The 27,577-nt window shown below is 35.3% G+C and overlaps 1 protein-coding gene across 2 annotated transcripts in view; it reads left to right on the top strand.

Annotated features, from left to right (window-relative positions):
- CCSER1 (coiled-coil serine rich protein 1) overlaps nucleotides 1-27,577 on the top strand; it is an 823,961-nt gene that overhangs the window by 640,589 nt on the left and 155,795 nt on the right. For both annotated transcript variants that reach the window (XM_047798060.1, XM_047798062.1), the window contains exon 9: nucleotides 16,599-16,676. In XM_047798060.1, coding sequence (XP_047654016.1) covers nucleotides 16,599-16,676 — 78 coding nt within the window. The remainder of the gene's footprint in view (nucleotides 1-16,598; nucleotides 16,677-27,577) is intronic.

Raw genomic sequence — 27,577 nt, 5'->3', positions numbered from 1 at the left:
ATAATAGGATTGGTGTCCTTGTGAAAGGGACACTAGAGAGATCTCTTGCCCATTCTAACATGTGAGGACACCGTGTGGGACAGAGCACTATCTGTGAGGAAACAGGTCCTCATCAGACACTGAATCTACTGGCACTTTGATTTTAAACTTCCCAGCCTCCAGGACTGTGAGAACTAAACTGCTATTGTTTATAAGCCACCCAGCTTATGATATTTTGTTAGAGCAAAGACTATGACAGATTCAACAGAAATTGGCTTATGATTCCATAAAAATTATGCTGACAACTTTGAAATTAGATAAAGTAGACCTTGAATCTTAGATTTTTCTTTTTTCTCAGAAACTGTTTATCAGCTGGATTTCATTTCCTTTTTCAAGGTACTGATTATACAAGTTGACTTAAACCCTATGTAATATTTATGTATCAAAATCATAAACTTAATTTTCCAATATTGACAATAAACTTCTAGAAAAGAATGGATGATTTACTGTCATTATAGAACAATGTAATTGTATCCAATGATGTAAATATTAACAATAAAAAGTGAAAATGGAATGAGTAGGAGAGGCAAAGGGAGCAAAAAAATACTAATGCTTTCATGATACAGAACTCCTGGATACTATCTAAATTAGACACGTCAAGAGAGAGAGGCTTAACCATATACTTAACATATTAGTGATTATTAGAGCTAGTTAAAAACAACTACAACGCCAATGGCAATTGAAAATTTAAAGGGAAAATAGAGGCTAATGAAAATACATTAATTTCTCACAATTTTTATTGATGTATCAATAGTCTTTAAATGTGATGAATCAAGAAATAGAAGAAATTATGGAGTTCCCATCATGGTGCAGCAGAAACTAATCCAACTAGGAACCATGAGGTTGTGGGTTCCATCCCTGGCCTTATTCAGTGGGTTGAGGATCTGACGTTGCCATGAGCTGTGGCGCAGGTTGAAGACATGGCTCAGATCCGGCATTGCTGGGGCTGTGGTGTAGTGCGGGAAGCCGAGAAGATGCAGGGACTCAAAAAAAGGACTTTGCCCGATGGCAGAAAAACCTGAAGGCACGTTTCTAACCAAGGAAGGGAGCTCACCTGAACGGTACAAGCCAAAGGTGGGCCTCTGGTCAGGATAAAAGCCTGCCTGCACGGTACAAGCCGAGGGCAGGCCTCAGGTTACCCTCATTTTAATACTGATGGGGAAGAATCGGGGCTTTCCTGGGAAAACAATCTCCATGTTTGTGCTGGAGAACATGGATTGTTTCTTGGGTGACCTAGTCTTTCCTGCTGTTTTGTTTGTTATTCAGTTTTCCTCAGTCTTTCCTGATTATTTGCTTATTATTCTTATTTCTCATTCGTGATTTGTGATTTAACAAAGTTACAACAATAATATAATAAAAATTTCATCCTGAAGGACTTTTCCCTATTCGTATCCAACTTAATTAAAACATAGTGTTTATCTATGAACTAGTTATACAGTAAACTTTAGTTAGGATTTTAATGAGGTTTATAGAAGTTAGACATATATTATTCTTGATCAAAAGAAACCCAGCTGTGAGTCTTGTCCTTGATTTTAGAAACTTTTAGTGGTAGCTGGCTAAGTTGATTTGTGTTTTCTCATACTGTTTCCCTGCCAAGGACACTTTAAAGATAGACACTAGTCTGAAGACAAAAATTATGTTAGTGGCCTCTTCAGGTTGTGGAAATTGGCCGGCCATGAGATGGCTTGTGCTGGGTCTCCTCTTTCCCACATGATATGCTGCACCTGTTTGTCCTTGAATTGTACTCATTGAATTTAGTGAAGTCGAAGATTTTAGAATGTAATGTATTGCTACTGTACCATGTGATCAAAAAACAAAGCCTAATAGTTAACCAATGTACTTTTAACACTAAGATGCAATCTGTAATGAAAAACTGTCTATATAATCAACCACTTATGCCAATAAAACTTGAGCGGTCCAGGGCCCTGAAAGAAGGGACAAAGAGGCTGTCTCCATTGCAAAAGCCGACATCCGTCCCTCTCCTTTGGGAAAAAGCGTACACTCCCTGGCCGCCGGAGCTGGCCTCCGGCAACAGTGTAGCCAGCAGCTGTAGCTCCAATTAGACCCTTAGCCTGGGAACCTTCATATGCCACGGGTGCAGCTCTAAAAAGACAGAAGAAAAAAAAATAGAGGAAATTATATTTTAAATTATTTTTATAACCTCACAAATTAGAGACAGTTAAGATTGTTTAAATCTGTAAGTGGAATGAGGGTGAAAGGAGAACATTTTCACTTAATTTTACACATTTTTTATATGCTTTGTGTGGGGACATTTGAAAATATGACATCTATGATATATTGTCTAGTTTTTAAAAATAGTTGCTCTTAGCATTATTTGACATTGAAATGTTATATAATAAGAAAAAAGTACAAAATAATATGTAGGCACTATGATTGAAAATAGATAAAATAAAAATGCATAGTAGTTTCCATGCAAGTAATGCATAGATACACACATGATGTGATTATATATCTTTTATTATTAAAATTTCATTTGATTCCTTAATTCCTAATATTTTATTGAGATGAAAACTTTAAATACAAAATTTTAAAACATTAAATAAAACTGGACTCGAAGACAGCTGCTTATGTTCTCACCACTATTTTTTGGGTCTTGGGAAATACTTAATTTCTTCGGAATTAGTTTTCTTTCCTTGACTTTTGCTTTTGGCTCACTTTTCCTTGACTAGGTGTCTTTTGGTTGTAAATATCAGAAGGACAATTTAGTCTACCTTGAACTAAAATGAGAATTTATTAAAGGACTCTCAGAGTGACTGAGGCTGGGCCCCAGAGAGCAACTATAATTACATTTCAGATGATTTTAGCTTTCATTCTCTACACTCCTCTCTGCTCTTTGTCTTCTTTTGTATTTCTCCTGTCTATGCTACCATAAACTTGACCACTGCTAGCTCTCAAACCTTACTACTTTCAATCCAAGCAACCCAAGAAAGATTAACTTATTTGTCTTACTTTTTGTACCAAAATTACTGGAGAAAGCAAGTTGCCTTGCAAGTCAGAAAACAGTGTCAGAATGATCGTATCGTGTTATCTGATAGTTCAGACAATATCCACGTGAGGGCAGCAAGAAGGAACGGTTTGAAAAGATGGATGTCTGCTACCATCTGAAAACTGAACCCATTCATGTAAAGAGTCTTTGTGTTCTTAGCCCAATTCCTAGCACCGTTTATAGCATTTGGCAACCTAAACCTGTCTTATGACTCACGTCACACCAAGCATACTTGGACGTCTCGGTTGCCTCACTTTCTGGTGTGCTCAATGTGTCTGATTCACTCTCTTTCTCAATTCATCCTGCTCACTGATCACCCATTCACTCCTGTTTCCAACTGAACCCACTGCTTCTGCAGTGTTCCCCATGTCAGAGATGCTACCACTATCCAGCCCCCCAATTTGCTCAGAACAGAGCCCAGGAGTCCTTCCTGACTTTTGCCTTTTCCTTAACTTACCTATACAATAAATTACCAGCTTTTAAATCTAGCTCTTGTTTTAAGTCTGTAAAGTACCTAGGACTCTCTCCTTCTTACCAAAAGCATTTCTTCTAGACCCCTGTATTATCTTCTAAACTCTTCTTCACATATCTTCCCTATCTGCATTTTCTTTATATGGTAGCAAGAGTAATGTTGGCTAAATACAACTGAATCATATTTAAAACATATCTGTGCTTTCCCACTGAACTGAAGGTAAAAGCTGATGCTTAGTAGAGCCTACAGGCATCTGATGATAAGCTTCTTAATCATTAAGTTCTAGCTACACTACGCAGTTTTGGTTTCTCAAAAAAAAAAAAAAAATGCTTATATTTTCTCCTTCTCTGCCCTCCCCACGCCCCACCCCACACATACTTCTTGAGCTTCCTCCAGTCTTTTTCTGAAACGGTCTCCTGCTTACTGCCTGTGTGCCCTTATCCTGCATGTTTAACCTGATGTACCGTTTTAGTAAGACTGACTGTCTTCACCTATAAAGAAAGAGCATCCCTCATGTTGTTCTCTCTCCTGGCAGCTCATTGCTTTCTTTTATATCACTCAGCAAAAGTTCTCATTTTATACCTATTGGTATATTTCCTTATTGAAGCTTGTCTCCCTTATAAGTTATAAACAATGAAAGAGCAAGGACAGCAGTTTTGGTGACCACTCCTGGTAAGGAGAGCATGGTGTTGAGTGCTCTGTACACATCACTCTCTCTTGAGTGAACTTGCACCTCTTCTGCCAGCTGGACCGCTAGCAGAGTGGTGTCTTATTCTGGATTCAGGATCTAAAATGGCTTATGGTGAAGAATTAGCCAAATTTTTTCTAGAAATGCTTTTATTTATACATATAAAGTATACAAAATTACAGTACATGTTAAACACAATTGAATTTTATTGTAGTTCTAATTACAGAGAAAAAAATGAACTCCTAGTTTAATTTTCATAGTTAAATAGTGTAATTACTAATGGGTGAATTAATAAATTATATATATTTACTAATTGTTGAAATCAATCAAGTTCAGCTTTATATATCTTTGCCTACCAGTTCCATTTAAAACATGAATAAACAGACATCCAAAGAAACTAAGTAGTTCTTGTCATAACACATAATCCCTTCAGATTCTCTGTAGATTTTGCTGTTCAGGTAAACAGATGGGGGGTTATATTTTATTTTTACTTTTTCTTATGAGTGTGCCGAAGGAAATTTGAAGGATAATGCATTTTATGGCATTCAGAATTTTTTGAGTTTGTTGGTGAAGTTTGATCTGTGTGTACAATGTGTCTGGTGATGTTTGATTCATAACATGCATTGTTTTCTAGCTGATTGTCAACCTGTAATGCTGTGCTGACTCTGCAAGTCTTTAGTGATTTTTTTCTTGTCCCCCTATGCTTGTCTTTCCAGAATGCTGTCATCAGCATATTTCTATTAATGAATGACTGCCTTGGAAACTTTTGTGTCACTTCTCAGTTTATTATAAGGATTTGTATGTGCATTAAAATCAAATCAATACCATAAATAAAATGCTCACACTCCCCTTTTTGAAGAAAAGTGAGATTTTTCTTCAAACAGGAACCTGATTTTTAAACCATAATGGTAAAATGGGCAGGGCATTATATCTTGACCTTCCTAAATAAAAATAACAAGCAAAAAAAAGATAAAGTAATCTTCCCCATGCTTTCAAAGATGTCAGTCTCGATATTCCAGGCAGTCAGGTTTCTGTTTTTATTGATACAGACTTTTTAATAGGAACAATTTTCAAGGTTGAATCAAGGTTCTATGGCTGTATTGGTAAACACTATTAAAGCTCTCCTAGAACTTCCCCGTAACTATATTAAAACTCCATTTTTCCAAATTGATCCTGTCTGTGTGCAGGCACGCACACCCATGTGTGAGATAGAGGCTTTAAAGGGGCAATAAACAGCATCCTTCTTTGCCCTCCTGAATTCAGAACTAATTGCAGAATAGAAGATTGAGAGAGATTGAATTATGATATAATACAATCCAAATCTGGCTTGGAATGCAGCCATGTAAGCATCCAATATGTTCTTATCTGAGCTAAGGTGCCTTGGCGGAGTTACCGACAGAAAGGGAAAACTGCAGACCTCTCCTACCAGGCAGCATCAGTAAGCTTATGTCTGGACCAGCTGAGATTTCATCCTGTGGACAGGCCATGCCGGTTATAAGGAGAGTAGGTTTGTTTATCTCAAGGTCACCTACCAGTTTATGGATGGAGAGGAATGAGTGAGAGGCAGGGAAAGTAACCAGAGGAGTATTTCTATCAGAAACCCTCTCATGCAGATAGGGACCAGGGGAGTACGAGGATCTTCTAGCGATTAAAAAGTGGGTGTTTATAAAACCTGGATATTGCTAATGAGGTGGTGTTTGGGACTCGAAGTGTCAGAAATATTCTCCTGGGCCCCCTTTTCTACATTCATTATTTGTTTTTCCCTAATTACCACCATTGGAGAAATAGCCTCATTAATATCTCACTCACAATTTAAAGTTCCCACAAGAGTAAGAATGGAGTAAGAATAAGGTTTTCTTAAAAAAAAAAAAAATCCTCATCTAGTCAGGAAAATATTTTCTTACCTGATGTTAGAGTCAAAAAATCCTTAGACACATGTTTGATTTGTAATCTTTAATAGGCTCACTTTTGTCTTTCTGCTCCATTTCTTTTTTTTTTTTTTCTCGTAAGGCATTTATACAAGTTAGAATTACCAGCATAACCCCTTAGTTAATACATCATTCCCAGTCTGTCCCTATTTAAATTTATATACCATATAAATGTCAGAAGTTTTACTGGACTTGTCATGTCACTAATACTAAATCCCCTATAGCAAGTCCTCTGCAGTAATGTCAAGTTCACCACCTATCTCTGACGAATCTTCTTGAACCACATGCATCATCTCTCATTCACCTACTCATTCATTTATTTAAAAAGCATCCAAAACCTAGAAGGTGCCAAACTACATTAGACCGTGTGGAGTCAGTATGGCTCTAAATAGACATTGTCCTTGCAGTAAGGAACTCTCATGCTAGTGCAGAAGACAGACCAGATATAGGCAAACAGGCAGGTAAAAGAAGTAATTATCACTAGAGATGAGAGAGACATGGAGTGAAAAGATTAAAAGAGAGAATCACCTGGAGATAGGAATCTACTTTAAAGAGGATATCTCTAAGGCAGTAGCACCTAATAGGAAAAGCCTCCTAGGTGGAGGAACTAACATGTTAAAAATTCAAGTATGAAAAATCTTGATTCACTCAAGCAACTGAAGGGAGAAGAGTATGGTCACTCTTCATGAGAAAGAGTGATATGAGATAAGGTGGTTGGCATAATAAATAAGATTCAGGAGAGGCAGGAGCTGTACATCATGGTTTATTTTATTTCAGGAAACAAGAGTCTGAAATCAAGGTATCTGCAAGACCATGTTTCCTCTAAAGTCTCTAAAGAAAGATGCTTTCTTTCTTCTAGCTTCCAGTGGGTTACAGGATTACAAATACATCATTTTCATCTCACCCTGTCTTTGTAAAGCTTTCTCTCCTATGTCCCAATTTCCCTCTTCTTATAAGGGCATCAGTCACATTGTGTTAATGACTCATTTTAATCCAGAACAATCTCCTTTTAGCTTGATTACATCTGCAGAGGTCTTATTTCCAAACAAGGTCACATTCATAATTTCCAGGTAGACATGAGTTTTAGGAGGACAATATTCAACCTGATACAGTGTTTAAGTGTGAAATATGCTGGTGGCCTGTGCACACCCAGCACATGTATATGTTCAGTCCCTTGCTCACTCCCAGGCAGTGAGTCATGATTGTGACTTGTAGACATAAAAGGAAGAAGTGACTGCAAAATACATTTTTAATTAACAAACGTCCTGAACATGGAGAGGCCAAGCCCAAACAATTGAGGTGATATTTCTCAGTTACAGCTTCTCTCATGCCTTTCCTGATCAGTCAAGGAAATTCATAGTGCTAGCTCCTGAAAGATCTAGCTCAAAGATACTTCCTTCAAATCCCTTTTTATGAGACTTTTTAAAATTAGCTCCACTTACTAAGAGTCTTAACCTAGAAGAAATATATTAGTCTGTTAAAAGCACCAAAGAAATTAAACATCTATTTGAATCATCTACCACTGCTGAACTGTGCTCTTTGAAAAAATCTGAAAACTAGAATAGTATTATTTGAATGTGAAACAAAGCATCATTCAATTCTTGGGGGGAGAAAAGTTCATATACTTACATCTAGAATATTATATGCGGTTATCTGTGTACAAGTATCTCCATTAATTTGTCTCTAAAGATAGAAAAAAATCCTAATTTAAATTTTTGATCCACCTTTCTTTTCCTTAAGTGATCTAAACTCTTCCTATATCTAAGTATATGTGCAGTTGATACAATCTCTTATGAGCTCCATTAATTTAAACTATGCTGTGTAATGATATGTCCTCTTATTTTTTGAACAAAAAAAATCACCTCCAATGCAATCTAAAGGGGTGGGTTGTAGAGGATGTCAATAAATTTCCGATGAGCTTAGGTATCATCAAATAAGATGAACATAAATATGTTAGCTAGATTTTTGTATTGATTTACTGACATTTCCTCTTCCTGTTTGTCTTTATATTTTTGACCCATTTTTCAATTATAAAATAAACTCCTTATCCCTTTGCCCTTTTCTGCAACTTTTTCAAAAGTTCCTTGAGGCATGGTGACCAAAACCCAGAAGCCATGTACTAGCATTAGTGAGACTCGGGCAAGAACACTAATGGGGGCTCAGAGAATGTATGACTAAAGGTTTAACTTCTAAATCAAGCTTCAAGACTGCTCAATAAAATGTGTTCTCTTTATTCTGTCTCGATACTCTGGTAATGACTTGGAGAACTATTTTCAAATTGCATATGTGGGGGGACTCCATAGCATTTTGTACAGGAACGTGACAATGTGGAGAGAGCCAACTCTTGCTCTAGCCTACCCTGGTCCTTTACTACCCTAGGTTCTGCCCCTTAAATCCTCATGAGCGTGTGTGTGATCAGCCCTACTGTCCTATGGCCATACCCTGGGCGACCCTCAGGTGGAAGGACCTCGGTCATGTTCTAAACCAGGCAGTGAATTCCAGGGTTCTGGAGTGTGGTTGCAGGGAGGGAAATAGGGCTTTGATTGCGGCACTTTCCCTTATCTCTACAGAATCCTCTCCCCATGGACAGGGCATAGTGGGAAGATGGCCAGAACAGGGTCCTCTCATACAATGTCTCTTGATCCACATTGAAGGACAGTACTGACCAGTGCATAAGAATGTAGTTAGTATGAACACTGTTTATTGAAATTCTGGTCTCTGTTGTTGAACGTGAGTGATGACTGCATAGTGTTACTCTCCCTTTGTTTTGTTATATGGTAGCAATTTTCTGTAACAAACAAGTGAGGAAATATTGATACATTTTCATATCTGTGACAATTCCAAAAAATTTTGTGTTCGATGTGAGGTGGTTTGATTTGGTCGGTCACTGTTGTACTTGTTGATATTTCTGCTGATGTCTTTAGTGATTCATCCCCATTAATGGTGGATGAAAATAATAATCAATGAGCTCTATAATACCACCTTTTCATTCTTGAGCTGATCCTTGGACTTGGCAAAATTAAGAAATTCCAGTGATTTTTCTCATTTTTATTTTTTCTATTTAAATAATATATTACTGACATTAACATCCATTATAAGACAATGTTCAAATTCCTTTTCACCCACCTGATTCTAGATTAAATTTAACTCCGGACAGGGAATTTTCTTGCATTACATTGCTTTTCAATTTTAAAAGTTAGCTTTTCTCCTATTATAGAGTGTCAATATTTTAACACTATTTTTCTTTCCATAAACTTAATCTTTAGATCCATGCTTTAGAATATAAATTTAGGATTATACTATTTTAAAAAGTCTTTTATGTTCTTTATATATTTTTAATATATTCCTTTTCCTAATTCAAATTTACTCTTTGCACACCTTTCTTTTGAAGATTTTGGATACAGCCTTAGATATATGGTCATATAATGGTGCTATAATCACTATTACTAATATTTCTTATATAAGCCTCTGTTAATTTTATTGATGAGTACATTTCTTTTTTTTTTTTCTTTGTCTTTTTGCCTTTTCTAGGGCCGCTCCCGCAGCATATGGAGGTTCCCAGGCTAGGGGTCTAATCAGCGCTGTAGCCACCATCCTATGCCAGAGCCACAGCAGCATAAGATCCGAGCCGCGTCTTCGACCTACACCACAGCTCATGGCAACGCCAGATCCTTAACCCACTGAGCAAGGCCAGGGATCGAACTCGCAACCTCATGGTTCCTAGTCAGATTCATTAACCACTGCGCCACAACGGGAACTCCTGTTTTTATAATAGATTCTAAACTACTACAAGTAGGCCCTTGTGTTCTGATTTTTTTAAAAATTGATTCCTTTCCATCTCGGATTTCATCAACTTCTGTATAGGTAATTAAAATAATTTAAGATAAACAAGTTATTTCTTAGGATTATTTAATATTTTCTTTCCAATTTGTTTATTGCACTTTACATGCGTAATTTTTAAAAGTTGAAGGAGATGGTAATGTATATTAATATCTAAAGTAAAAATTATTGGAGATTAATAAAATTAGAATTTTAAGTATTTATAATTTTTAGTTAACATGGTATCTTATAATGTAAATAAATACAATTCAGTTCTAAAATAATCATAAATAAATGCCAGTACCCTTAATCTCCTTAATGACTTGAGGGTTTATTTTAAAACCAGTTATACTGGCTTTGTCATTGTTTTGTCTTTTTTTAACCACATTTACTTCTTCTCAGTCCTTCTTCAGTGACATGCACAATCGTGCACACACAAAGTGCAAAAAGCACATATATCGGTGGTACCTATTATGTATTTATGATTAGGCATTTAATAGGTATGCATGATTCTTTATAACATTTTTAAGAAATTAGAACTAGCCTTCCCATATGGACAGCAGATATTATAGAGGCAGATTCTATGACTCTACAGGCATAAAGCACACACACCCCAGAAATGATGCCTCAAGCTTAGGAAAAATATACTTTTAGATTATTCTGCTTGAACTGATTATACCGCTAAAGGATTTCATGCCTTTCAATATTTAGTTGTTATTTCAGTTTGCTTTTTCACTTGTTTCAATGCTCTGTTATACCTCAGTATTAACTTTATCATTTCATTCCTGACTCATGCTCCAAAATGCACTGCTGATTACAGCCATGGATATTTGGTGAAATTGTAGCTCTTTCAGGAAATAAACTGATACATCCTAAGCATTCTTAAATTGTTGTCACAGTAGATCAGAGTGACTTAAGGGTCTGCAAGAGAATATTGACTGGATGAACATCAAGCAGTTTTATTATCATACTAGCTGTGTATGTTTGTATCTTTGCATATGTGAAGTGGAAGCAACTTGTAAGCACTTGCAAGCTTTTTCAGAGTCAGAATATCTTTATAGAAATGACATCAGGGTTTGAAAACAGATAAAAGTTTTTCAGCATGGCTGTTTCACTTAGTAGCCTGTGTGACCTTTAGCAACCGATTTCAACTTTCTAGGTACCATTTTCCTGTTCTTCTGAAAAGGGCCAATAACAGACATTGTATGTTTTTGAGAGTGTTCATATATAAATCACTTGGTACAGTGCCTGGCATATAACTGCATCCTGCTAATGGCTTCTATTATTTTGTTTCTCTTCTATAATTGTGGTGGTAAAGATAGTAAGAGGAAATGTGAATATAACTACTCTTGGTTTGTAAACTATGTATGTTTTCTTTGGTTTATATGCCCTTATTTATGGTAGCTGACTTAGACAGATGTTACATTACTCATAATGTCAGATGAAATTATTCAGAAATTTGAAGAGAAAACCATATATATTTTTCCATACAGCAATATTATGTAAAATTCAAAAATTTGCCGTATTCAAGTCAGATTAGTCAGCAGTATAAAATAACAGCAAATAAAAATGATGAAATTCCTCTTTATCATCCCATTTTGGTGACATTTTTCCACAGAATACGTTAATCATTTTTCTTTGGGTTAATTCTAAACACACATATGTTTTACTAGCCTTGAGTGAGAAAAAAATAGTGTGTTATGTTAAGAAGTATTGATGTTATTTCTTGGTGAAATAATCAACTTAAAGGTGATTATCCTTTTGTCCAGGGTATAAATTTATTTATAAAATTTTATCTACCAAAAGTTGAGTGGTTTTTAATACTCCTCGATCCCTCTGAGAGAGGTTAAAGAAGGAATTGGAATATTTGCTTACACAGGAAAATACTGAAGGAGAGCTGCCTTAAATAACATGTATGAGTGAATTGATCGATGGTTCAGAAAAATACAGTTCAATGGGCTTCAACTGTTTCTCTTCTCCATGTTGCTTCCTTGTAATTATGTATTTTATGTAGAATGAAAGGAAGTATTTAAAAAATCTGTCGTAATTTAATTAAAGTGTTCTATGGCCTTTAATTATAAAACAGTATTTCCAAAATTAAGATAACTCAAATCCTCTGGTATAGAATTCTGTCCTTTTCTGGCATGGCCTTGATTTACTACTTGGGTTTCATTTCTCACTATTGTCCCTTTTATTGTCTCTCCTTAGGCAAGTTGGAACTAGTAGCTATTTGTATATATCTTTGTCAGGGTCTCTAAGTCTTCTAAATGTTTTCCAGTGGCATTGCCTGAGAAAGGTTTAATAGCCTTTCCTCTCCAAGTTGTCCAATAATCATTTTTCTCCTCTTAGCCACGATGTCAGTAGCTTCTGATTTCCAGTTAACTCTCCAATATGTTTCCTCTCCAATACACCATATGTACATATAGTGCCAGCTCCTCTATAGTACCTTAACCTTATGTATTGCATACTACTTGTCTTTGATTTCTCTTTCCACACTGGAAGTTTCTTTATAAAAGGAGTATACTTTTTTCCCCATAAATCCCTTGTGCCTTGAACAATACCCACAGTATGCATTTCATAAAAGTTATAGATTAATTAAGGTGTGCAAACACATTTGCATCAGGAAGGTGAAATGTCTATTTCTCTACACTGAAATAAATCTATTTTAATCAAAATGTTTATTAAATCAGTGTGGAAATGAAAATACATTGATGGTTTGTTTCTATTCCTTTATATATATATATGTGTGTGTGTGTGTGTAATATATATGCATACATACAAGTAATAGACATTTCTTTTTTTTTTTTTTTTTTTAGGGCCGCACCCACTACATACGGAGTTTCCCTGGCTAGGGGTCGAATCGGAGCTGCAGCTGCTGGCCTACCCCAGAGCCACAGCAACGCCAGATCTGAGCCACGTCTGCAACCTACACCACAGCTCATGGAAACGCTGGATGCTTAACCCACTGAGCAAAGCCGGGGATCAAACTCGCAACCTCATGGGTCCTAGTCAGATTGGTTTCCACTGCACCACAACAGGAACTCCTAGTCATTTCTTACATAAGAAAAATTTTCTGCAATTCCATCAGCCAGTAATAGTTATGTTTCATGGTAGATTTTCTGTTTGATTACCTATAATGCTATTGTATGTAAAATTAATCAATCCATAAATATCCAATTCTCTTACAGAAATTCAAGAGAAGCATTTAGACTTGTCTCCCAACAATTATATAGTCTTTGTTTAATTTTCTTACTCCGTTAGAGAAATTATCATAAAGTTTCATATGTTTTTCCTAACAAACTAAATTAAAATTTTTAATAGCTATTCTAAATTTATTATACTTTTAAGTAGAAGTTGAAAATTTTTTGTATTTTTTTAATTTTTTTATGATTTTTATTTTTTCTATTACAGTTGATTTACAGTGTTCTGTAAATTCCTACTGTACAGCAAAGTGACCCAATCATATATAAAAATATATTTTCTCACATTATCCTCCATCATGTTGCATCACAAGTGACTAGATATTGTTCCCTGTGCTATACAGCAGGATCTTATTGCTTTCCACTTCAAAGGCAATATTTTGCATTTATTAACCCCAAACTCCCAGTCTATCCCATTCTGTTCCCCTCCCACTTGACAACTACAAGTCTGTTTTTCCAAGTCCATGTGTTTCTTTTCTGTGGAAAGGTTTATTTGTGCTGTATATTAGATTCCAGATATGAGTGATGTATGGTATCTCTCTTTCTCTTTCTGACATATTTCACTTAGTATGAGTCTCTAGTTCCATCCATGTTGCTGCAAATGGCATTATTCTGTTCTTTTTTATGACTGAGTAATATTCCACTGTGTATATTTACCACATCTTCTTAATCTATTCATCTGTTGATGGACATTTAGATTTTTTCCATGTCTTGGCTGTTGTGAATAGTGCTGCAATGAACACAGGGATGCATATCTTTTTCAAAGAAAGTTTTGTCCAGATATATGCCCAAGAGTGGGATTGCTGGGTCATATGGAAGTTGTATATTTAGTTTCCTGACGTACCCCCATACCGTTTTCCATAGTGGTTGTACCAATTTACATTCCTACCAACAGTGAAGGAGGGTACTCTTTTCGCCACATCCTCTCCTGCATTTCTTATTTGTAGACTTACTAATGATGGCCTTTCTGACTGGTGTGAGGTGGTACCTCATAGTAGTTTTGACTTGTATTTTTCTAATGATTAGTGATGTTAAGCATTTTTTGATGTGCTTGTTGGCCATCGGCATATATTTTTGGGGAAATGTCTATTCAGGTCTTCTGCCCATTTTTCAGTGGGGTTTTTGGTTTTTTTTTGCTGTTGAGTTGTATAATTCTTAATTTTATGCACCTAAGTCTATTGGAAGCATTTAATTTACTCTCCACACTTAAATATGGCATACAAAGGTGTGCATAATAATTCAAATATGATATATTTATTGTGGAAATGCCTGCAAAAGGGAATAGCAATGAATTTCATTAGAAATGACTTTTTTTTTTTAATTTTCAAGGATAATCATTCTTGATTTAGGGTTTGTTTTGCTTTGGTTAGGCTATTGGTTAATGAAGCTTTTTGAGTTTTCCATTTATCTTGATTTGAATTTCTCTAGTCTTAAAACTCAGACCAATGAACCAGAGTTTACCAGTCCTTTACAACTCCCATCTTTATGGTAGAAGCCCTTTGAAAATTTAAATGTGAAGGAAGCATATAACAGAAGCATTTGCTATCTATTCCTCCCCACTTTGTGCGTTAGACCATAGTTTCTGATTCAATATACAAACATTTATATACCTACAGATTTATAATGTATTTTTCTAATACTTATGATTCCAACATATTTCAAAAATTTTTCTAAACCACTGTTTATTGATAGCAAATGTTATTGGCTCCTTCACCTATTACTACTTTTTTTCTCTCTTCCCCCATTTCACTCGAAGTCTAAATAAACACAACTTGGCACTTCTCATTTTAAATTTATTTTGGAAAATGTAGCCACATATTCACTTATTCTTTCCAAACAATTGAAATCTTCCCTTTTCATATTGCATCTTCTTGAATTATCCAATCTCCATTTCATTTTTCTCTGAACAGCAGCCCTAGAATTTTGTAATAAGGAAGGTAGAAGGTTCAGACATTAATAGTCTATGAAGTATTTCTTTTACAAGTATTTCTTTCAAATTATGTTTACCTAAATTATATATGTACGTTAAACAACTGGGATAACTTTAAGTCTCAGGAAGAACTTAAGTGAAAGAGAGGGCGAGTGGGGAGGGGAGAGGTAGCAGAGGAGAAGTGGGTAGAGGAGGAAACATAAGTTTTGTATGATTGGAGTTTTTGGCGGTGGGATATGTGATGACCACTGTCCCTTCCTGGAAAACGCCGCATGAAATCACAGCTTTTATCAATAAAGTATTATATGACTATTTTATTGAGCAAGCAGCAAAAAATAAATTCTTCAAATCATCTTAAGGCAAAAACAGCATCTAGGGGAATTACCAGAACTTCTTGGGAAACTTAAGTTATTGAAACCTTGTAAACTGTATTGTTCTCATTGGAAATGGGTGGTGGTAATTAGAAGTAAAAATCCCGAGATGAGATGTGAGCATGTGGGTACAGCACTCCCAACTGGGGCTGGTACGCAACGAACATGTGGTAATAATTATGCTCAAGAGCCCCTTTTATTTTAAATGATACTTAGAAATAGGAGGACCCCAGCCAGAAGCCCAGTCACATTAGGGGATCAGAGTTAGTATATTTGCATTTGAGATAGGACATCCCAAACTTCCTTCATGCTTTACTCCTTTAGTTATAACAGGATTGGATTCATGTCAAATTCTTTAAAGGATGGGTTCCTGAAATGTGTAGAATGCAGAAAGAGAGAATTACAAGGAAAAAAAATGAATTAAAAATAAACTACATGGGAGTTCCCGTCGTGGCGCAGTGGTTAACGAATCCGACTAGGAACCATGAGGTTGCGGGTTCGGTCCCTGCCCTTGCTCAGTGGATTAACGATCCGGCGTTGCTGTGAGCTGTGGTGTAGGTTGCAGACGCGGCTCGGATCCCTGGTTGCTGTGGCTCTGGCGTAGGCCGGTGGCTACAGCTCAGATTCAACCCCTAGCCTGGGAACCTCCATATGCCGCGGGAGCGGCCCAAGAAATAGCAACAACAACAAAAGACAAAAAAACAAAACAACAACAACAAAAAACTGCATGGAATCCACTGGATGATATTATTTATTGAAAATGTTTTAGATTTTAAATGTAAATGCTCTGAAACTAGATCAGCAAAATCCTATCAATTTAATTTACAAAAGAAACATCTAACAGGAAATACAATATAAGCATTTGATTTTGGATTTAAGCAAATCATGTCTCTAGCATTGAACTGTGGGTCTGACTCAGTGGTTCCTGTACTAAAAGAAAAAATGCCAAAGATGGAGTCATGATGGCCTGAAAATTAAAGTTCTGATTGTTTAAGCTGACATGCAGAGCACCACCAGAGCAAAGTCTATACATAGATAATCATGAATTGTACAGTAATCAAAACTTAATAAGTGGGGAATATTAGTGTAGAAGCACATGATTCACCAACAACGTATTTTTGGTTTTGCTTTTTTTTTTTTCCAGGAAAAAGTTCAGCATTTACAGAAGGCTTTTGCTTCAAGAGTAGATAAATCCACACAAACTGAACTTCTAGGCTATGATGTAAGTAGCTATATAAAACCATTTTTATCTCTTTTTTTATTGGTATCCAGACCTCTACAGCTTATTTACCTCTGCTGTTGCTGTGCCATGCATTGATTTAATAGGATTTAGTGGTGCACCATTCATCTTTTGCTCTTAAATAATCCCCAAATACCGTCTGGAACTGAAAAAGATAATTACAGGCACCGACTCGCATACCAATATCTTATTAATTTCTTTAAACCAACATCTCTAATACAGTCTTTTGAATTAGCGAATTTGCAGACATGTGGAAGAGTCGTATTAGAATACGAGCACACTTTATTTTTAAGAAAGTACTAATATATTTACTAATAGTTTAATAAAGTTGTTATGTTTGCAGTGACAAAGGGCCCAGCACATCGTTTCTATATTCTGGCACATAAAAGGAAACATAACTTTGCAGAGAAATTTACAGTACTATTTTAACTTTTGGGCTTCAATAAGGGCTGCAGAAAGTTTACTTTTTTTTTTTCTTAGAGTGAAATAATTATTAGACTGTGGAAAATAGGATTGTAAAACATGTTTTCATACAAAATGTCTTCTGGTAACACTATATGATTTTGGACAACTTTGGTTCAACTACCTATCTTTTCTTAAACAAAGCTATAATATTTTCACTTTGCCTAAGTTCATGACTTTAAATTTCCTTTTGATGAAAATATAAAGGAATTGTCTTCTTTATCTTTGATCTAACATTTGTGAGACCTCTCTTCTCTTTAGAAACAGTTATTGGTATTATTTTATCACTTTATTGAAAAGTGTTGGTAGTATAAATATCATTTGGATTTATAAAGGGATATAATGATAAATGTTGTATGCTGTTACATTTATAACATAAATATGGATGTTCCTTTATGTTGCCTTTCAGAGTATATTAATATATTTAACATAAAGCTGTTCATGTCTATTAGGAAATATACCAAAGTTTTGAATTCCAGAAAAAAATTATTTTCAGATCACTTATAAAAATTGTTTTTTAATGTGAAAAACATTGAGCTATACTTCGCTTTTGAGTTATTCTGTTACATTTATTTAATGCTTATTCTAGATATCAATATTGTGACTACAATGTTTCTTGAACGCCAGTGCTATATATTATTTAAATGGTGTTAATGTTTCATACTTTTATAAATAAATTATTTTTATTAGGTTAAAGAGGATTTACCACAATAATTGATTTTTTATCTGTTTTGGAGGAAGTTGTTTCCTGTTTAAATTTTTTAACACATTATTTGCATATAAGTTCCTAGGATATAAAACCAGTATGTATTATATAAATAACAACTTATGTATTTTTAAATCTGCAAGCCAGAGAATTGTCCAGTAAGAGTGGTAAACCTACAGTGTTCACTAAATCTTATTCCAGTATAATAAATTCATGCAATGCCAGAACTACAAGTACACTTAGAATCCACCTAATTCAATGCCCTCAATTTTCAAACAAGTTAATTGAGTTTCAGAAAAGTGAAGTCTCTTGTTAACTACTACACATTCTTTGTGGAAGTCTAATCTTTAAAAAAAAAATAAAAATAGTGATGTATCCAAGGGAAAAAGGAAAATACCTATGCATTTGGACTCAAATATTCCGTCTTAGTTTAAGAAAATGGTGTTTGGGGGACTAAATTCTAAATTTTTAAATGACAATTTAAATAGAATGTAAATAACCCATAACTATTGGTGACAGCTAGTGAGAAATGGTTGCTGAGAAATGGTTGCTAAGAAATGAATGATATCCGTAGGGAGATAGCTAAGCCATGGCTACTAGCAACTTCTTAGGTATTTGCCTATCTATATCCACACTACTCTTGTTTCTAAAAAAATTCTTATATTAATTCTAAATGTATAAGCAAAAATTAAAAATAAAACTTTGATCATAATTAATTCTTCATTGTTCCTAGATTTTTTTCCATATCTGACTTGAGAACTTAATGTATTTTACTGTTTAAAATTAAGATTAAGAAAAACAATTTCTTGGTAGAGAGTCCTTAAATGATTCTATTGTTCAAATATCTGTTATGATTTGCATAATCATTAACATAGAATAATATGATCTAAAGATTTCATATTTTACATTTCCTGATGATATATTCTAGGACATAATCATCAAAATCAGCAAGTTAATTACCAAAGATACATGTATAGAATCTTGTGCCAGTAACTATACGTAACTGTCATTAATAGATCTTAGGGCAATTGTATGGGAAAAACTGGTGAGACAAATATTTTAAATAAATTATACATAAGTAAAGCATTTTAAAAGTGAGAATTTTGTGATTGTTTAGAATGTTATTCATCAATAGTGTAACTTTTTTAATGACAGAAATATATTTTCTACATTTTTCAATATCTATTTACAAATGACTTTTTATATTTTATACAAAATAAGCGTATTTTATTATCCTTTGATTTATAATATTTTCCTCACATTTTCTCAGGAAATAGCCTGACATTTTATTTTTTCACAAACAAATATATATCCACATACATATATATTTATTTACAATTTGCGATAGTGTTTTACAGAAGAAAATAATTTTGTAAAAATATTGTACATTGTGGATAATTTTTATATTCTTTCTTTCTAAAGCTGTCAAAATTAGCTACAAATTATTCTTCACAAATCATTATGGATCATGTTGTGATTACACGAATGTCAGTATGTAAGAGACTATAAGTACTCATTAGTATATTTTCCTTGGGAAGATAGCTGTTGCTACACATTTTAAGATAGGAAATAGAATGCCCAAAAGATATTAATTATAATGAAAACTATTAAAAGAAATGTGTGAAAATCTACTACAGTGAGTAAGTTCAAAGGATTGTACAATAAACAACTTTCAGCCTGAAACAGATTTATCAGGAGACTTGAAACTGATGTTAGAGCACCATGTGCTCTGATTTCTAATGCACACGGCAAGAATTATTTAAAATAAATTCAGAGTGTCTCAGCAAGGGCCCGTAAACACAGTAGTTCTTCTGATGAGGGAGATGGTTAAATAAATGATGAATGTGTCTTAAATAATCAATGCGAATTTAACCTCTTTCACCCTCCTCTGTCTGCACAGGCTTAGATTATTGAAAGATCAAAGAATAATTTCTTAGGTGTCACTTGTGTTATTAAAACATGATAGAAGATGAATAGATGCAGTCAGGTAGCAATGTTTCTGATTATAAGATTACATTAAGAGGTAGACAAGATTCTTTTGATTACATCAACTACATAAATATTTCAACAAGGCACATATGTTGCGTGTAAACATTTTATAGTTTGAACTAACTGCAGATAACATTTTGCTCAAAATAATTGAGAATGATTAATCAAAATGATACAGTGAAAATTTTATAATATGATGGTGAGAAAAGTCAGGAACTTTTATTAATTTGACATCTCTACAGATAGTTTTTTTGTTTGTTTGTTTTTTTGTCTTTTTGCTCTTTCTTTGGGCCGCTCCCGCGGCATATGGAAGCTTCCAGGCTAGGGGTCAAATCGGAGCTGTAGCCACCGGCCTACGCCAGAGCCACAGCAACGTGGGATCCGAGCCATGTCTGTGACCTACACCACAGCTCAGGGCAACGCCGGATCGTTAACCCACTAAGCAAGGGCAGGGACTGAACCCGCAACCTCATGGTTCCTAGTCGGATTCGTTAACCACTGCGCCACGACAGGAACTCCTCTACAGATAGTTTTTTGATCTTCCTTTTGAGGTTCTACCAAGGATTATCTTTTTAAACGTGGCTGATTGACCTTAAGCTTAAATTTCCTCTGTTCAATTAATGCCTGAACTTGAATCGGAATAGTCACAGGATTTCTAGATTGCTCTTAGAGGCAAAAGGCTCTAACGTTGTGAAGTTCTTCCTTTTATTATCATTTATTAGTGTTTACTAGCATCAAACTAGGAATGTTTTGTTCATATTTTCTTTGAGTTTTCAAGTTACCAGATAGGTCATCAAATATTATTATTAATAACTGGTAGTATAAATATCATTAATGGTTTTCATTTGGCTCTTTAAAATTGACTAAATTATGTATGAATGAAATATAAATCAGCTTGGAAATGTATGTTTAACACAACTATGTGTTTCCTAAGTATTTTAATACATTTACCAAAGGGTGGAGTTTTCTTCACTGTATCTTTCCACATAGGCAGTGTATTATGAATTCACATTTAAAGCAATTCAAAATAATTATCTGTATACACTCAATCTCTGCTACATTTCTTAGATTTAATTTTGGAGACCATCCTGGTATAGTTATTAGTGTACTGGGAGTTCTAGAAAATATGAAAATAATTTATCACATAAGGAATAAGAATGATAAGTTTTTACTCTGTTTTATTAGCTATTTGAGCAGGAGAGTATTTTGTGTTATGCTAATACATAGTTTAAGAATTGAATAACTATCAATTAGGCTTTCGCATCCAGCTCCTAATAAACTGTAGTTTGTTAAATCTATTTGGATGTAGTTGTTATATCCTTCTTTAATTCAGTGCTTCTCCTGATCTTAGGTCAGTGTGTCCCCAGCATTTAGTAGATGAGTGCCTTCCCCCAACATGCTTCTGTTTTTACATTTACTTATCTCAGGTATTTATGTTTATTTTTACAAATTAAAAAAAAATCAGGCTGGAGTTCTCACTGTGGCATAGCAGAAATGAATCCGGCTAGTATCCATGAGGATGCAGGTTCGATCCCTGGCCTTGCTTAGTGGTTAAGGGATCTAGAGTTGCTCTGAGTAGTGGTTTGGATCCCGAATTGCTGTGGCTGTGGTATAGGCCGGCAGTTGTAGCTCCAGTTCAACCCCTAACCTGAGAACTCTTCCACATGGCATGGAGGGAAAAAAAAAAAAAAAAAAGAAAGAAAGAAAAATCAGGCTTAATCTGGAATAGATCATTCAGTTTCTTTCTTTTGAACTACAATATTTCACATTTCAATAAGGATAACAAATTCAGACAGGAACACTTATTAAAAACACTGTTAACAAGGTTCTGCTCAGATGCTTGCTAATATTTGATGGGGGAATCACAGCTTATCCATTTTTAAGAACATCATTTTTGAAAATCCACATGTGTATTCATTCAACAAATATTATTACTAAGTGCCCCTTGGAAGCTAGGCCATGTTCTAGGTACCTGGGATACACCTTTTAAACAAAAAATAATTATTACCCCATGGAGCTTGTGTTTTTGAGAGCATACTTAAAATAAACAATAGATACAATAAATAAGTATATGGTATTTTAGAAGTTTCTAAGTGCAATGTAAAAAAAAAAAAAAAAAAAGCACAGGAGTTCCTGTTGTTGCACAGCAGAAACAAATCCAACTAGGAACCATGAGGTGGTGGGTTTGATCCTTGGCCTTGCTCAGTGGGTTAAGGATCTGGCGTTGCTGTGAGCTGTGGTGTAGGTCACAGATGTGGCTCAGATCTGATGTTGCTGTGGCTGTGGTGTAGGCCGGCAGCTGCAGCTCTGATTAGACCCCTAGCCTGGGAATCTCCATATGCCACAAGTAAGGCCCTAAAAAGCAAAGCAGGGGAAAAAAAAAAAAAAAAGGCATAGGAAAGAGATAATTGTGAATATGGGGGTGGGATCCAGGACTATGATCAGAAATTTTAAATACAGTCGTTTTAGCAGGTCTGAAATCACCTTTTGTCAGAAATGCTTTTGTGATGTGCTCCTTGAAAAACCCTCAAAGACCCTCAGTCAGTAAGAACAGATTGATTTATCTTTGCTGAAGCCCTAGGTAAGAATAGCTGGCTTCATTTAAAGGTCTTACAGTATGAAAAACAATAACAGAAAAACAAAATCATTCTTGACCGTTAAGCCCTAGAATCAGACCCAGTGCACCAAGGGGCTCACACAGGGGGACACAGACCACCTGAGGGAACAGCTTACTCAGCCTCTTAATCGTATTTGTTTAGCATAGCACAGAGAAGAAAGCTGGGTCAAGTCAGCTACACTATGTCAACTATATTTGCTTGCTTGCTTTCTCTCTCTCTCTCTCTTTCTCTCTCTTTCTCTCTGTTTCTCTCTCTCTCTCTCTACCTTCTCTCTCTTTAGTCCAGGCAGAGTTGAATGATAATTTTAAAAAGTATAATTAGACTTCATTGTATATTAGCACGCCTCATTTATTAGATTTGTGCCACTAGAGGTAAACAAACAAAGCACTCAGTAATTACTTGGTAAAAATTAAATGAATAGATTAAAAGACTATTGTTTTTATAATCTTAAAAATCTGTAACAAATCAGTATGCATTATTTTACTTTATTGACAAAAATCATGTAGACATTCATATTGCTACCTTACATTTTTAGGCTATATAGCTTTGTTACAGCTAACATCTTGCAACTACGACTTTCTGTCTTTTAGAAGATGCATTAAATGCAAATTCACATAGATAGCCAGTGATTTTAAAACATGAGTGACAGCATGCAGTTGTCCTTAACAGTATTGCACTGAATGATTCTTTTCAATATTTTTAAAACTGAATGAATCTTTAACTAGGAGCTAGATAATTTCTGGAATATCTCCAGGTCTTTAATTCAGCTCTGACCACATAGAATTGGTATTAGTTAGATGATAATCCTTTTGTTACGTGAATTTCTGGTTGAAATTCTTATGGGGAAAGTAGCAAGACTGCGTGTTAACTATGAAAAACTCTTAGTCTTATAAAAATATTCATTAACATAAAACAAAAGAGCATACCCACAAATATTTTATGTAGTTTAAATTATGTAGGGGAGGAAAAATAACTTTCCCTCTACTCCTCTTTTCTGAGGCTCCCCTCCCCACCTCCAATAATAAGAGAGTAACTTGAGAGAACAAACAAAAAAGTTTAGTAACAAGTATAATTGGAGATACCCAGGAAAACAATAATTCCTTGAAATGGCCCAAACTACCACCTTAAATACCTCTTCCACCTGAAGGCAAAAGAAGATGGGTGTGGGGAGAGCAGACATGGAAGTTTACCAGGGAAAACACAGTCAGCAAAGGTATGGGTGTTAATGCACATGTAAACTGATTTAATTTCATTGATAGAAGTTTCTAGAAATTTTGTCATCTTCTTTCTGGTGCACAGAGACGCTCTTATAAATGGGTTTTTCCCTTAAAAATGTAAATTCTTCTTACAAAGGGTATGCTCACAGTTGTGGGTTTTTTTTTTTTAGAGCTTCTCCCCCTTTTTTCTTAAAAATTAACAGCTAAAGATAACCCATTTGCCAATGATGCATATTTTGGGATAGTATATTTTTTGTTCTATTTTCTAGTTTGTTGTGGTTGAACCTCTTTTGAAATCAGGCCATCAGACTTACTTAATTAAATTCCTTCATTTCTTCACTTTTTTCCCTTTAGTTTTCTTGTGATATCTGCTGTTTTCAAACAGTCCTCTTACTTGCAACTTGATTTTAGTAGCACAAAAAAGGATAAAATCTATCAAAATCATGCAAACTCATCTTTCTCTATCAAAAAGTTCCTTAGCTACTTAACTCACACTGTGGACTTGAGAATACTCGTGTAAAGGAAGAAAAATAATTTTCCCTCTACCCTTCTAGGTTCTTGTCTGAGACCCTGTTATAAAACAGAGTAACAAGAGAAACACAAAAACATGTTTAGTGACATGTATATATCCAGTATAGATGGGAGGTGGACAGTATAACTGAGTTAACTCTCCCAAATGTCCCAAACTATTATCTTAAACACCATCTCTAGTTAAAGTCAAAAGAAAGATGTCGTGGATCGGAGAGGCCAGTAATGGGAACTTACTAGGAAAATCAGAGTAAACAAGGGTATGGTTGATAAGCATATTTAAGTTGGTGCCTTCTCAACTGATAAGTTTCCAGAGATCTAGTCATCCTCCTGGATACAGAAAGGAAGACACCCTCACAAATAGAGACTTCCCTTATAAATATCTACTCAGTTTTCAGAACTTCTCCTGTCTGCAGTTTCTTAAAAAGAATCATCTTAAGATGATCCTTATGTCAAAGAAACAATTTTAGAGTGTCAAATTCTGCTCTAGTCAATCCTGTCTTTAAAACTTCCCCAAGAAGTTCCATGATCCAGAAGCTGAGTTGATAATTTGGTCCATTCTTTCATCAAACCAGTGTCTTAGTCTTGGGAATAGGTCAGTCCAGTTAAACAGTTGAGTCTCATTTCAGGAGGCTGTGTATAGGCTGTGTATATTAGGGTGCATAATGCTAGCAATTAGGTAATTAGTAGAGGCATTTCTACTAAAAAGAAAGAGGGAGGAGCAAATGAAAGAAGTAAGAAAGGAGGGGATAAAAAGGTTAATAATTAGAACAATCTGTAACAGTTTGTGAATTCAAGGAAGAGCCAATCAAGATTCCTAGATGTTAGGCTCAGAGTCTTTTGCTGTGTGAATGTCTCTGATGTTATCAGATGTTCAGGTAAAACATTCTGAGTGGACCACATATTGATAAGCATGGAAAGTTGTCTATACATGAGCCTTTGCCATGATTTCTCTGAAGGTTATATCAAATTATTCGCATTCAGTTTGCAGAGCTTCATTTTCCAGATAATTGCTTTTTTCCTCTCTGATGAGAAACATCTCCCTAAATTTTACATTTCAAATATTGGTTCTTGGGTCCTAGAGAAGATGGGGTAGAAAATTTTCAAGATGTAGTAGAAAATTTACATCTCAAAGGCACAGAGAAATTATCTAAATTTTCTCCAAAATGGAGTTTGGAGCTATATTTGCCTATTATTGAAGGTCTGGAATAATTATTTAAATAATTATTATTTAAATTTTCCTCATTTTTAAAGCACAGAATAGTACTGTTTCCAATGTCCTTATTCTTTTGCAAGGACATGAATAGGGGATTTCTAATAAAAAAGGATAGATTGTTTCTAGGGCTACAATTCTGGTTTTGCAAAGATTTGAAAAACAATTTTTTTCTAATTCCTCAGAGAATTTGGTTGTAGCCTGAATGCTATCAAGGGACTGACCTGCTTATCAATTATATTATTTTCAATTTTCTTTATATCAGGCAGACAATTTCCAGCTAAGATGGAAATGAAGGTTTCTATATCCTTGGGTGTTCCTGTTGTGGTGCAGCAGAAACAATCCAACTGGTATTCATGAGGATGCAGGTTCTATCCCTGGCCTCACTCAGTAGGTCAGGAATCCAACATTGCCCTGAGTTGTGCTCTAGGTTGCAAATGGGCTCAGATCCCAAGTTTTTGTGGCTGTGGCATAGGCCGGCCACTGTAGCTCAATTTGACCCCTAGCCTGGGAACTTCCATCTGCCATGGATGTGGCCCTAAAAAGCAAAAAAAAAAAAAAAAAAAAATTTTCTATATTCTAGAACTTCAGTGTTTAATGCTATACGCCTTTGTAAAATCTGTGTACAGCATTCAACAAAGGCCTTCCAATGCTCTTCTTTTTTTTCAAAATGTACAATTCAACCTTAGACTAATTAAACTTAAAGGGCAAAAAAAACCTCTCTTCTTGTTTCAGTCACCATCTGAACATCAGCCTCTAGCTGATCCATTTCCTGAGCATTTTTAGGAGGGCCTGGGAGAAATTCTGATCATCCATTTCTTCTGTGAGGGGCATTTTCCCAAGAGGCCAGTGGACTTATCTGATAAGTACAGTACAATCAAGGTTGTAAATAACACCCTTTAGCCACCAGTCAGGATCCCTGTGAATGTGACTGTAGGTGTTCACTGATCTTTTTAACTGCTGTCTGAATTTGATAGTATCTTCTGAAAGTCATGGTAAATAAGGCTTTGTAATTTATCTTATTAAAGGATTCCATAAGACAAGCCGTTTTAATTCTTAGTGTTCTCTTTTCCATTTGGTCTTGCCATAAGTACCAAAAAAGGCAATTGTTTAGAATCAGAACTATCTAAATTTTTTTTGAAAGAGAGAGCTTTTTCTGATTCAAAAGATTCGTCATCTGGCCATTTACAAGTAGGGTCTTATGTTAATTTCAGTAGCAACTCAAACCAATACAGCTTTCATGGCCTAACCATAGAAGCAAGAGGCATTGAAGGAAGTATGCAAGAGATGCATCCCTCACAAGATCAAGAAAGTTTGCTCCCTAAGTTAGCCTAAGAATGCGAAGACCCTCATTGGCATAGGAGGTAAGGATGGTCTAGTGAAAATGGTGTCTCTGTTTCCCATGAGAACATTATACGTTTAGTTACAGACCTGCTAATCTATGACACCAGACAGATATACTACCAGAATGGGGTTCCCAGCTCTAAAGAGAAAATGAAATTTGAGACATCAAAGGTGCTTACATACCTTTGTATATAACAAACTGTCCTGATAGCTAGTATGGTTGAACAATGAGAATGCTGCTATTAAGGCTTACCAACTAAATGCATGCTGACTGTGTTGTGTCTTCTGACTGGTGGATACCAGAGAAAATATTCTCACTGGTCACAAAGGCAAGCTCTTAAGACATAGAATGAAACGGAAGGAAAACCTCATTTAGTCTGTTTCTCCTCCTTATTACAAATGACAAAAAAGACAGGGACAAATGCAAACAATTACTGTCTTTCTGGGAGAAAAGAACATCAAGGTAACACAAGAGTACTCATAACAAACATCTTTGCCAAAGTTGTTATAATTAAGAAACTAATTCACACAGGTATTTTTTCCACTAATCTAAATTTGGAAAGGAAGGGACAAGAAGTGTTTACCTCCCTCTCAACCAGGCACTGTAGAGAGACATATCTAGGAGAGCTGCCTTTGGTAGAATTATTACCCTTGGCCAGTTTCTACCAGTTTTCCAGAATCCCATCTGTAAGCTCCAGAGAAAATGCGGTGCCTCAGTGGGCCCCATTGTGGTTGCCAAACTATAGGGAGGGAAAAATAATTTTCCCTCTATCTTTTTTTTTTTTTTTTTTTTACTGAGTTTCCAC

The sequence above is a fragment of the Phacochoerus africanus genome, chromosome 10 (genome assembly GCF_016906955.1).
Source record: "Phacochoerus africanus isolate WHEZ1 chromosome 10, ROS_Pafr_v1, whole genome shotgun sequence".
NCBI lineage: Eukaryota > Metazoa > Chordata > Mammalia > Artiodactyla > Suidae > Phacochoerus > Phacochoerus africanus.
The sequence above is the reverse complement of the archived record's forward strand: the minus strand, read 5'-3'. Positions and strand labels throughout refer to the sequence as shown.